Source organism: Heptranchias perlo, chromosome 30, assembly GCF_035084215.1.
Source record: "Heptranchias perlo isolate sHepPer1 chromosome 30, sHepPer1.hap1, whole genome shotgun sequence".
NCBI classification, from domain to species: Eukaryota; Metazoa; Chordata; class Chondrichthyes; order Hexanchiformes; family Hexanchidae; genus Heptranchias; species Heptranchias perlo.
This window is the reverse complement of record NC_090354.1, coordinates 20230781-20243862: the sequence shown is the minus strand read 5'-3', so window position 1 is coordinate 20243862 and position 13082 is coordinate 20230781. Positions and strand designations below refer to the sequence as shown.

Sequence of the window (13082 nt, the reverse complement as noted above, 5' to 3'; positions counted from 1 at the left end):
ATACCCAAGCAAAGCATTACTTTTTTCATAGCTGTTTGATTTACCTAGTCTTCTCTCCTACTTTTTTCAACCTTACTCCAGCCTCAGATTATAGTGAAGTTTATGGGCTAGAAATTCGTCTCGGGCAGTAGCGCAAGACAGGCAGTATCATATCGGGCACCCGTTATACGCCCCACCCGATATTCATTTTATTGACTTCAATAGAACTGAATATTGAGTAAGGTGTGTAACAGGCAGTCGATGCGATATCGCCCATTTTGCATTACCACCCGAGACACATTTCTACCCATTTCCTAAATAAGTTATATCATAAAATATATCACCAATTGTCATTCTTTAATCCCATTACAGTATTACAAAATAAAGTGTTATAATTACCATTAATTATTGGAAATATATCAAGATTGATCCAACTTTGAGTCTGCTTTGAATTGCCCCAGCATTATGATACAATAACAAAATAATGGAAATTTTGAAGCTTGAAATTTTGAAAAGATTAAAGCTAAAGAAGATAACTCGACGGGTAAGTACCATCAGATGCACAGCAGCAGAATACCTTCATTTCTTTTGTTAAAAATATTCTTATTGACAGGGTTTTGCTGTGGAACCATGTATATATCAATAGGTCTTGGTGCAAGGTGCAATGACATAAAGCAAGGAGTATTTGCTCACACCCAATGGAGGCTGAAAAAACATATAAGCATTTATCAGCCATAAGTTACTGTCTCCTTTGGTTTTGACTGTTCCTGAAGTCAGAATTATCCTTCCCCTCACTGGATTAGCAACAATTTGACAAAGTGGCCCAATGCACAATTGCAATGTGAATTTGCACCTGTAATTCCATCAGGATGAGGCACCAAAGAAAAGTCAGGCACTTCCACAGAGTAGCAGGGAAAAAACAGCCGATTACCTCAGATCGTTAACTTCCTAGTGGCTTGTCATGAAGCATCATTGGGTTGTAAGGTATGGGAAGGGGAGAGCAAAAGGAAAAACAAGGATGTAAAGAGGAAACATCCATAGCCAGCAAAAAACCATGGACAATCAAGATTGGGGTTTTGGTAGTTGTTAAACATCACAGACTACATAGAATCAGAAAAAGGCCAAAGTCTCTTTAAATCTATGATGAGTTATTCATAAGTTGTGACCTCTTCTGGGTGAATGTACAAAATTGCATAATACATTAGTCCCATACTGCTCACAGAATGGTATAGCCATCCGGTGTTTTGCTAGTACAGCATTTAAATGTGATTTACTTTCATTCCAAGGAGTACATTAAAGTAAATTAAATATGAAGTGGCAGATATCTAATTGCATACAAATAAAGCACAAAGAACCTGAAGGCAATTAACTTTTGCTTATACTGTAATTGCAGCAATCCGTGCAAAGGAAAAAATGGAACATATGATCACCGAAGGATGCCTTATCTTGGCAGGAGGAGTAATTTACGATTTACCAGGGGCTTTTGTTTATTTCATTTTTTTCCAATTATCAGCTATTTAAAATTCCTCTCACTAATTCTGGACACTGCCAAGAATTAGACAGATAGCAGGGTTTTAACATTTCTAAATTGTTATTGAGCATTAAGTTTTTGTTTGATTTGAAAAGAAGTTGATACAACAGAAGGATTATTAACTTTAAAGTTGTTTTGTGACTGGTGCTATGTCCAGTGGCAGTTTTTTTTAAAATTCATTCTCGGAATGTGGTCATCACTGGCAAGGCCAGCATTTTATTGCACATCCCTAGATATCCTGAAATAACATCTTGATATAATAATGGCTTGCTAGGTCACTTCAGAGGGCAGTTAAGAATCAACCACATTGGTTTGGGCTGGAGTCATACATAGGCCAGACTGGGTAAAGACAACAAGTTTCCTTTTCTAAAGAACATTAGAGGTTTTTATGACAATCTGACAACTTCATGATCACTTTTTTTATTCTGATTTCAGCTTTTTATTTCCAGATTTTTTTTAAACTGAGTTCAAATCCTCAACCTGCCATGGTGGGATTTAAACTGTTGTTATTTAAGGTCTTGTGGGCTGGAGGAAACTTCACATTTATAAGTTTTTTTTTAAATGCCATAAACAAGTGGTACTCATAGTAGAACTGGAGGTGGCTTGGGGCTCACTTCCTCTTTATTTGTGGCTTTTGATATACTTGTTGCTCCTTATATTTCTGGACCTGTCTATTATGGGACATTGAGAGCTGAAGCTCAGCACTGTTCCCTCTCCGCTTGGTCCCAGTGAGAGAAAACAAGTTTATTAGGAGGCTAGGCTATCCTAGCATTCATATAGCAATTGACTCTAGTAAAATGATTAGACCTGGGCACTACTGAAATTTGTACCAATGTTACTAAGGGCCATAATCTCATGAATACTCCCAACAGCTGTCATAGAATGGTGGATGTGGTTCTGCACATACTGTTCACCCTACTATAAACGCCTGGGGGGTGATTTTAAATCCCAAAAGCAGGTGGGTTGGTGGCAGGTGGGAGTTGAAAATAGTTGGTTTTTGGGTCGCGACCGCAACCCGGCTTTATTTCCGGATTTAATGTCAGCGCATAAAAGTACAGGCTTCCCACTGGGAATGCCAAGTCCAAACATTTTGCGGTTGCAACCCAAAAAAATAACTATTTTCAACTCCTACCCGCCCCCAACCCACCCGTTCTTGGGGTTTAAAATCACCCCCAGGAGTTTGCAGTAGGGTGAACAGTATGTGCAGAACCACATCCACCATTCTATGACAGCTGTTGGGAGTATTCATGAGATTATGGCCTTTAGTAGCATTGGTACAAATTAAATCAAGGATGCACGGACTAGTACTCCAGATTCAGAAGGCCGGCAACTTTTTGTTCAGATTCTCAAATAGGCAAGCATTTAATACATTTATTGCCACTTTTGTTTAATCATACATTCTGTTTTCACAGCCTCAAACAGTAGGAAATGCCTCTATGTTACAGCCTCTAGTGCCAATAGCACTAGACTTTTGCAGTTCATTTTCTTCATAACCCACAGATACTCACACTATAATCCCAATCCTTTATATCTTTTTTTTTACGTGGTGTGGAAAATTGGAAATATTTTTCATATTTCCACAATGATGTCACAGCAAATTATAAATTCTGTTCTAGTGAGAATGTTTAATATATCAAATTTTTAAAAGATTAACTCACATGCCTGACTTAAGATTTTTAAAAATATTTTAGCTATGGCATGTCCTCAATTACTTTTCACTTATTTACATAGTTCTAATAAAACCTCCAAAGACTAATGTGAAAGAATTGTTCTGAAAACAGAGATTATAAACCAGCCAAAGGTCCAATGTGTAGATTAGTCAGAAGTGAAGCAAGTTTCTCTCTGCTGCATCATGACAAAACAGTGCATAATTCTTTGAGGGCCATGTTGTACATTTTATTTTTTAAAAAACTGTTCTGCATATTTATCTGTTTCAAAATTTACCAAAATTATGAAAGGAGATGTAAGATGGATAAACTGTATAACAACTGGCAGCTGTGATTAGTACAGCATATCTTAGACCGCAAATCCAATTACGGTTGAGATTCATATCTTGCACCACAGCTCGCACTAATGTTGGAAAGGTTAGCTGGAAAAATCCCAAATTAAAACTAAAATTATATAGGAAATATGAATAAGGATTTACAGCTTTATCTATGTGATGCTGTATTTAGCTCACTTCAAATCATTCTACATAACCCAATTCAAATAATAAGACAACCAAGAGCACAATTAAATTGAACCCATAACTCTTACCGTAGAATATCAAGGACTGTCTAAGAATTAACTTTGCTAAAAGCTACTTTTATTTTATTATTTCGACACAATATTCAGAAATGCAAACATCATGGCAAGCAGTAGAATACTTAGTTTTAGGATTTCAACCAAGCTCAATTCTGCAGTTAAAGCTGCAGTATTATTACAGGTTATGTAAAGTTCTCTGAAATTTGTCTTAGCATAGAGGGTACAACATGCTAAGTTGAAGACTGATTTAACATAGAATATCGCCCGTTTTGAACGAGTGGAAATTCCCCTCCAACTGGAAACAGCATCTACCTCTGCCCATTTTTCTTTGCAATGCACTTATTCTAGTATCTATGTTATGCCTTATAAAAGTTGTCTTGCAGTCTTCAGCATTGATCTGTCAGCAAATTATTTTCCACATCTTTTAGCTGACATTACATGCTAAATGTAATATTCAGCAATTGACAGAAGAAATCCTTGTGTAAATCACAAACAATTGGTTGGCTTTTTCTGTACTAAATGAGCCCTTCCTCCTCTTAATGATATGTTCTGAGGCAACCCAGCAACTTTTCGAACCGTACTTCCTTTCATCATTCTCTAAATTCATAAAAGAGCAACCGTTTGCCATCTGAGAAAGCTCTCCTTAGGAAGTACTTTGTGTTCATGTACCTGGAACAGCCGTGCTGTACTCCGGTAAAAGCTGTTATGTTCTTAAACTCCATCAACTCGGGGCCAAAACAAGAGAAGGGATATTTTAAATCCTGCATGGTAGGAAATCATTGCTTCTCAATGTGATTTTAAAAAAACTGTATCTAAAGGTCAGCATCCAGTTTACTGTTCAGCAACTAGCTCTATTTGCTTCTGAATGGCACTGGCATTCGACCTTAGGCAGAAAAATTTTAGTTAACTTCCAAGTTGGCCTTGCCAGTAACGCCCATATCCCAAGAATTTTTTTTAAATCCCTTTATCACACGATCACTGCAAAGATGAATTTGCATTGTTGCTAACTGCAGATACTACTTATATACAACAGCAACAGGCAGACAATGAAATAGGTAGTGCACCCCAGGTTTATTCACATCAACAGTCCTTATATACAATTAAGTACAGTAGTATATTGGACTCCTGAATAGTGCACTAAAACTCAGACAGGAAATAAGTCAGCAGTAACATAGGCCCCATTGTACAGTGAGTTTCATGGTCCAGCGAAGCCAAATTGACAGGATGCTCGGTCTTCAACATTTAGAAGTCTGGGCGATCCTTCTTCAGTTTACTGTAGTCCATGTTTACAGAAAATAACTAATAAAAAAGTAAAAGTTAATCAAGAGGACTTTTACACCAAAAATTCCAGTTAAATGTGAAACTTTTCCAATAACTAAGTAACAAATTCAATACTGGAGTTTGTTTAAAAGGAGAGTTTTTCTCAACTTAATTTTATTGCACACACGTTCTTATGATGCATAAAACATACTTTTAAAGACTGGCTCTAGCAAAGAAATGATCATTCCACAGTAAAGCCAATAGTATGTACCAAAATTGACAAAGTGAACATGCAAAATTAGGGGAACATTCAGCATCCATATTTAAAAACAACACTGCCCACACATTCCAGCTTTCTGCCATGATCTATGAGCAAAAAGTTTTTGAATTTAATTTCTATAAATTTTTCACAATACAGACATTACAGGCGACTGGGTAAAGGAATTTTGTTCTTGAAAAAGAACATTTACAGCAAATTTTAATGTGATCAGGGAGAGGGAAGGGAGAAGAAGAGAGAAAGAAAAACACTAGACTTGGCCTCAGCGTCTGAAGGCTAAAGGGGATCGGGAGAAAAAGACAGTGCTCCTATTCAGTTGTCCAGTAATCCCTGCTAGAAAGTGTACATGTGGACAGGACGAGATTCTGTCACAATGCCCCCCCCGATCAAACAACGAAATAACTCTCCTTTTCCCAGGCTTACACATGAAGGATGGCTGCTTGGGCAAAGTATCAAAAGGTTGGCACCCTCTGTGGAACTGTACATGCTGTTACCATTAATCACTGCCTTCAGGAAAGAATGATGGGAGAAATGGGATGGGAGGGGGCAATGATTTTTGTCCCAGAACATTATTTCAATCATGCTCGTAAAGTGTTTGCAGATATAATCCAATGCATGAAATAATTCCCAGGAACTGATTATGCAAATTGATTACACGTGGCTACTTGTCCAGTTTTACACTATGGCAACAGCTTGGTTTCATTTTTCTGTTCCAGCTCACTGGCTAACTTATTCCAAAATTTAATAGTGGTATGTACAATCATTCATTCAGGATGAAAGACAAAGGGCTCGAATTTAGCAGGCCTGCGGGTTCCCAGCGGGTGGTCCTCCGGGAGCGTGGTCAACACGCTCGGCGAAATTAGTGGGTTGCCCGCGCGATCGTAGCAGGCAACACACTAATAGGAATCAATTACCTGCTCCTCCGGGGTCCACGGCGCTGGTCTGCGCGTCGGGCGGGCTGCGCATGCGCAGTACGATCTGTCAGCTGGAGGCTCTCTAGTTAAAGGGGCAGTCCTCCACTGACAGATGCTGCAACCAATGGGACAAATTGCAGCATGGAGCAGCCCAGGGGGAAGGCTGCTCCCAGTTTAATGATGCCTCACCCCAGGTATCATCAGATGGGGTGAGGAGGAGGGGGAGGACACAGATCTTCCCCCCGGCGGGCGGGAGGAAGCAGCCTGCCTCTGTCACCAAGAAGGCCTGGCTCGAGGTGGCAGAGGGGGTCACCTGCACCACCAACATATCGCCCACCTGCATACAGTGCAGGAGGCGCTGCAAAGACCGCAGCAGGTCAGCCACAGTGAGAAGACAAAGTCTTTCCCCTACACTCCGTCTGCCACAACACTGCCCCCACCCCACATCTCCTTCGGCACCGCCAACACTACTCTGTCACATCACCCTTCATACCCACTCCAACCCCATCCTCATCTTACCTCCACCGACTCACCTCGCCAGTACTCATCCTGCCACTAACACGCGACCCAATCCTCATACAATCTCATTGCTCCATCCCATACTCAACCTCTCGTGCATCTCCCTCACGGCCAGCCTCACTCAACCTGCCACAACCTGTGCTGCAGCCACAGGGCATGCATCACATATGTGCAGTAGGCAGCGTAAGGCAAACGTGTCGTCAGCATGAAGGGGGTGCACAAGGGTGTCTGAGGGTTTGTCCTGGGTGTTACCTATATTGAATTTCAGAGCAACAAACAGCACACATTATATTGACACCACCACTGCCATGTCTCCGCGAATCCTGTCCGTTGTGTCCAATAATGCCCGCTCCTGGGTATCACTATGAGGACCCACCACTAATGCCACCCATCGTGTTACTGCAGAGTAGGTGCAGGTGTATTTGCAGGGCTCTTCCGCGCAGACGACTGAGAGACATCGGCGGTGTAGCCGGCTGCACCCTGGAAGGATGCGGAGAAGTTGTGGAGGGCAGTGGTGACTTTGACAGCGACAGGTAAGCAGTTGGTGCTGGGGCCAGCCAGCAGCAGCTCGGAATGAAAGAGCCTGCAGATCTCCACGACTACATGTCGAGCGAATCTGCGCCTCCCTGTGCACTGCTGCTCGGAGAGGTCCGGGGAGCTGCGCCTCGGTCTGTGGACCCTGCGGCGAGGGTAGTGCCCTCTGCGATGCGTCTCTCCCTGCGGTCGCCCTCCCTCCTGCTGTGCAGGTGGGCGTGCAACAACACCGTGTTGGGGGGCTCCACGTCTCTGCGGCGGACGGCGTGGACTGCGAGGCTGCTGGAGCTGGTCATGCTGTTCGTCCTCCGAGGGTGTCCACGCACCACCCATCTGGCAGGTGTTGGTCTGAGGGGTTGTACAGGGTAGGTGGGTGGTTCCTCGCACTAGGGCTGCGGTTTCGTGTCGGTCTGTCCTCTGGCTTGGCGGGGGGTGGTGGAGGGCAGGGGTTGCCCTATGTGACGCGGTGGCCTCCTGCGTGGGTGAGGGCTCTCCCCCGTGGAGTGCACCTTGGCACCTGCCACAGGCTGCTGGCTGCAACACGCCTGGTTGGAGAGAGACTGTTTCCCCCAGTGTGGGAAACTCACTGCCTTGAACCCAAAATCCCACACTTCCTCTTTTGACAGCTGCTTCAGCTCATTAACTGACCTCAACAAGCAAGGTAAATACTCTCAAGTGGAACCCCGCTGGCTTTAATTGCCTGCGGGATTCCCACCAGCGGGGCTTGCGCGCGCAGCCCTGCACGTCAGCGCGGTACCCGGAAGTGGGCGGGATTTCGGCGCGATCCGGTCACGTGACCGGATATCGGGATTTTCGGGGCCCCCCCGCTGGAAACCCGCAGGTAACCCGACGCGAAAATCGAGCCCTAAATAACTGATGAAAATACTGAAGCTCTCTTCCAGGGATTTAATCTTAATTTTCCACTGTAATTGTGCATGATGAAAGACAATTGTACGTTACCTTGGACTGGTGAGTGGGTGCCATTTTATTCCATGGCTCAGGGTTCTTGTGGTGATTCCAGCTTTGTGGGAAAAAGGGTAATTAGAAAATTTAGAAGCACAGAAAATTTACAGCACAGGAGGCCATTCGGCCCATCATGTCTGTGCCAGTCAAAATAGAGCTACCCAGCCCTAATCCCACTTTCCAGCACTTGATCCGTAGCCTTGTAGGTTATGGCACTTCAAGTGCATATACAAGTACCTTTTTAAATGCAATGAGGGTTTCTGCCTCCACCACCCTTTCAGGTAGTGAGTTCCAGACCCTCACCACCCTCTGGGTGAAAAAGTTTTTCCTCAGCTCCTCTCTAATCCTCCTACCAATTACTTTAAATCTATGCCCCCTGGTTATTGACCTCTCTGCTAAGAGAAATGGGTCCTTCCTGTCCACTCTATCTAGGCCCCTCATAATTTTATGCACTTCATTTAAATCACCCCTCAGCCTGGTCTGTTCCAAGGAAAACAACCCCAGCCTATCCAATCTTTCCTCGTACCTAAAATTCTCCAGTCCTGGCAACATCCTCGTAAATCTCCTCTGTACCCTCTCTAGTGCAATCACATCTTTCCTGTAATGTGGTGACCAGAACTGTACGCAGTACTCAAACAGTGGCCTAACTAGTGTTTTATACAGTTCTAGCATAACCTCCCTGCTCTTATATTCTATGCCTCAGCTAATAAAGGGAAGTATCCTGTATACCTTCTTAACCACCTTATCTACCTTCAGGGATCTGTGGACATTCACTCCAAGGTTCCTCTCTTCCTGTACACCTCTCGGTATCCTCCCATTTATTGTGTATTCCCTTGCCTTATTTGCCCTCCCCAAATGCATTACCTCACACTTCTCCGGATTGAATTCCATTTGCCACTTTTCTGCCCACCTGACCAGTCCATTGATATCTTCCTGCTGTCGACAGCTTTCCTCCTCACTATCAACCACACGGCAAATTTTTGTATCATCTGCAAACTTCTTAATCATGCCCCCTACATTTAAGTCTAGATCATTAATATATATACCACAAAATTGTACAGTGAGTAATTAAAGGAAAACAAGCCACTTTAATTGAGGGTTCATAAAATAAAAGTTCTGCTATCTCAAATTCCTGGTTAAAAAGTTGACCGTTATACCAAACATATTACCCTTCAATGCTTCTGCAGGAAACAAATTTGCTGAGAACCTATTCAAATAAAAAAATTCTTACACCTATGCCTTCCTAAAGCAAGTGGTCAAAAACACATCTGGATTAACACTGTTGGCTAGAAAACATTACCTTTTTAAAAATCAAAACCACTTCTAACCAATATATCCTCACTTAAACTAAAAACTATTTATTTTCAGTGCTGCCTGGATCGCACATTAGAAAATTTGGATTCCAATCAGAGTTGTTAATGCGCAAGTGACTTAGTATAAAGTATGTACCTGTAATTTTAGCTAGTCATTAAAAAGATAAGTTATGGCATACAATTTAATGTGACAAAACTTTGGTTACAGCAGTGTATTGTATTAAATTTTAATGAAGACTCCTGCTGAGTTACTTCTAATGTGTCTCAGTTTTCACTATCACATGACAACATTTAACAAGATAAATAAATATACAGGTTAAGGGGAGGTCAAATAGATTTGTGCCCAACCGCAAGTAGACTAAAACGTTACAGCACAATAGTCACCTACATAACATCAGGGTTGTGGAAAGCAGACCGCAGGAGGAATGTACTTCCTCCAACACTTCCAGCTCCCGCGATGATAAGCAATGGAATTAACTATTAAGAAGAATAAAGTGGATTATATACAGCAGTACACTCAAATGAAACAATTATAATTGTCAGAAAACTTTGGACTGTAGAATTAATTTCTTCAAAAGTTAAAATGTTAAGAGTCACTATAAAGCTGATTTTGGTCAATAATAAATACCTGCAGAAGTTTCTCCAAGTTCATTTACTGTGGCTTCTTCAAACATTACCTGCAGCTAGCTTTTGAAACCCAAAGCTCATGACAACAAGATTGCTGAATGCTTTCATCCTCCAGGAATCCATCAAATCAGCTGCATAACCTGTATGCTTAACTTAACAATACTTAAGGATTTACACTGCTATAGTAGGTGAAAAAACCTCCAAGTTGTCATCACAAGGTCACTGAATGCTGTCTACATGTTAACAAATTTAAGGAGTCTTACAACACCAGGTTATAGTCCAACAGCTTTATTTGAAATCACAAGCTTTCGGAGCTTTCCGCCTTCGTCAGGTGAGTGTAGGATTCCATAAAGGTACAGCATATATAGTCAGAGAACAATGCCTGGCGATCACAGACAATCCCTCCAACCGCCCGTCATCACACCTCGACAAAGATATAATCAAAGCAATCAAAGGAGTGGAATGAAAGCTGTTGGACGATAACCTGGTGTTGTAAGACTCCCTACATTTGTCCACCCCAGTCCATCACTGGCATCTCCACATCATACATGTTAACATGCTTCAGTGCTAAGTTGTACTGGTGGTGTACTAGGACAGGGAATGCTAAAAATTTGCTATTTTACAATTATGAATTCTTTATATTAAGCAAAGCTTATTGCATTTATCAAATGTTGTTCGGTCTGACCTAATGGATAGCAATTTGGACTGAATCAACTTGTTCCATGAAAGGCAAAAAAGGGAAGCAGAAATATTAACATTCTGTACAAATGTCCTTAATGTCTGAATAAGCAAATGCATCACAAACCACACAAGGGAGGAAAAAAATGGTATCATGCACAGTTTGCAACTAAGTGACCTTCAGCATTTAGCATTTAAGAGCCAAGCCTGTCACCGTGGTATTGTCATACACTTGACAAATTTAACACAAGCCAACACTTTAGTGCATATGAATTCTATAAAATGCCTCTCACTACCCCCACCCCCACCGTGCAGTAGAATTATGCAAAGCATCCCTGTGTGAGTTACTGGTTTATCCATGTCCAAGCATGTCATAGCCACACATCCCAAAATATCATCCAAAAATACTCTTGCCAGAACTGATCATGGGCAACAGAAATCTCTTCAGGCAAACCAACATTAGAGTAGGATGTGTATTCACAAACATGGCTTCCCAAACTGGTCTCTACTTTCAGCTATGCCATCTGGGAGGAGAGAGGAAATAGTCACCCTAGGCCACTCTTCAAAATTTGCTAAAGATCCACTTAAGAGGATTAGCAAAGGCCTGGAAAAGAAAAGAAAATTACACCATTTCATAACTTTTGGGTTCAATATTTTGATTGCTATAATCTGAATGCACAATTTAGATGCTTTGCAAAACCTTTACCTATCTAAAAGCACAGTTGGATAAGAACAGATGACAATTGCTGACATCAGTATATTTACCATAAATTAGTTATAGAGGTCAGAAGTCAGTCAGGAAAAACACAATCAAATAAATGTCAACATCAATGTAGATAAACACCAGTGCACACAAATTTCAAGAGGCCAATAGTATTTGAACCTTAATTCAATTACAACCTATTAAAATATCACCTACTGATTTGTACTAAATAAAATGGAAGCTGTACTAAGAGCAGACAGAACTCAAGCCAAAATAACTGATTGAAAACAGAGATTGCTAAGGCCATCATCACTACAGTCCTCGTTGTGGACAGCAAGCAACATCACCCAACCAACTGTGCTTTCTCCAAAATTGGGAAACTCCAGAATGGCCCCCAAATCCAAAGTTGCAGCCCCCATTGAAATGAATGGAGCCTCTTCAGGATACAGACAGTCCTTCTCCATCACTGAAATTATGACTCAAACGGAGAGGTACTTAAAAATAAAGCCACAAAACCTTCCTTCCCTTCAAATCTACTGAAGCACTAGTATACAAAATAAAACTATTTTAAATTTAAATTCATAAAAGATAGGAAGAGGCAGCCAGCAGATATGATCTGTCACTTCCCATGTTCTCAGAAAAATAGCAAAGGTCTAACTGTGCACTTTGATCACCTGGTTTGGTGAAATTGGGAGCCATAATTCATGCTTAAACTGCAGGATTTATTGCTCAAGTGAACAGGATACACCTTTCAAGGTCAACACATTAAATTATTAATTCAAAGACTTTTTTTTAAGGGGTCAAAAGGGTTGAACATGGGACAGGTGAATGCGGCCTGCTGTGTATTGGAACCAGTCCCCAGGCCGAGATCTAGTTAAGATGTCGGGATGGGGGAAGCTGCCGGATGCGGACCTAGAAGGTCAGTTGGTCCGAGGTCGCGGCTCCCGGTCGCCGTCCGCCCTTTTCTCGGTACTCACGCCCAAGTGGCTCTTCAGCTGCCGCACAACCAGTCCCAACATGGCGCCTGCTTCTCCCCGCTCAGTCTGGTCCTTAGCAACCGCGCCCGCCAAAATCACCTGGGGGGGGGGGGCTAGCGAATGGAGTGAACCCCACACATTCCTGAATAGAAACCCTTCATAGAATCATAGAATGGTGACGACACAAGAGGAGGCCATTCGGCCCATCGAGCCCGTGCCTGCTCTTTGTAAGAGCAATCCAGTTAGTCCCATTCCCCCGCTCTTTCCCCAAAGCCCTGCAATTTTTTCCCCCTTCAAGCATTTATCCAATTCCTTTTTGAAAGTCACAATTGAATCTGCTTCCACCACCCTTTCAAGCAGGGCACTCCAGAACTTAACAACTTGCTGCATAAAAAAAGTTTTTCCTCGCGTCGCCTTTGGCTCTTTTGCCAATAACCTTAAATCTGTGTCCTCTGGTTCTTGACCGTAGCGCCAATAGGAACAGTTTCTCTTTATTTACTTTATCTAAACCCTTCCTGATTTTGAACACTTCTATCAAATCTCCTCTCAACCTTCTCTGCTCT

The 13082-nt window shown here is 42.1% G+C and overlaps 1 protein-coding gene across 2 annotated transcripts; it reads right to left on the bottom strand.

Annotated features, from left to right (window-relative positions):
• Window positions 1–4808: 4808 nt before the first annotated feature.
• LOC137299975 (cytochrome c oxidase subunit NDUFA4-like) lies at window positions 4809–12635 on the bottom strand. Of its 2 annotated transcripts, XR_010958016.1 has the most exons (5): window positions 12520–12635; window positions 11389–11443; window positions 9923–10011; window positions 8219–8279; window positions 4809–5053 (listed from the first exon to the last, which is right to left on the bottom strand). XR_010958016.1 is itself a non-coding variant. In XM_067969024.1 (4 exons), the coding sequence occupies exons 1-4, from the start codon at window positions 12559–12561 to the stop codon at window positions 4997–4999; spliced, it is 249 nt and encodes an 82-aa protein (XP_067825125.1). In that variant the 5' UTR covers window positions 12562–12623; the 3' UTR covers window positions 4809–4996. The 2 variants fall into 2 exon arrangements, 1 of the variants encoding a protein (XP_067825125.1); XM_067969024.1 differs by lacking the exon at window positions 11389–11443 and having other exon boundaries at window positions 12520–12623.
• Window positions 12636–13082: the final 447 nt, after the last annotated feature.

What these genes read in the sequence shown, in the direction of transcription:
- LOC137299975 (XM_067969024.1), bottom strand. Translation starts at nt 12,561, where the DNA reads ATGTTGGGACTGGTTGTGCGGCAGCTGAAGAGCCACTTGGGC. An exon ending in AGCTGAAGAGCCACTTGGGC is followed by an intron (nt 10,012 to 12,519) that starts GTGAGTACCGAG and finishes TCTTCTTAATAG; the next exon opens with TTAATTCCATTGCTTATCAT. An exon ending in CACCCACTCACCAGTCCAAG is followed by an intron (nt 5,054 to 8,218) that starts GTAACGTACAAT and finishes CTTTTTTATTAG; the next exon opens with TTATTTTCTGTAAACATGGA.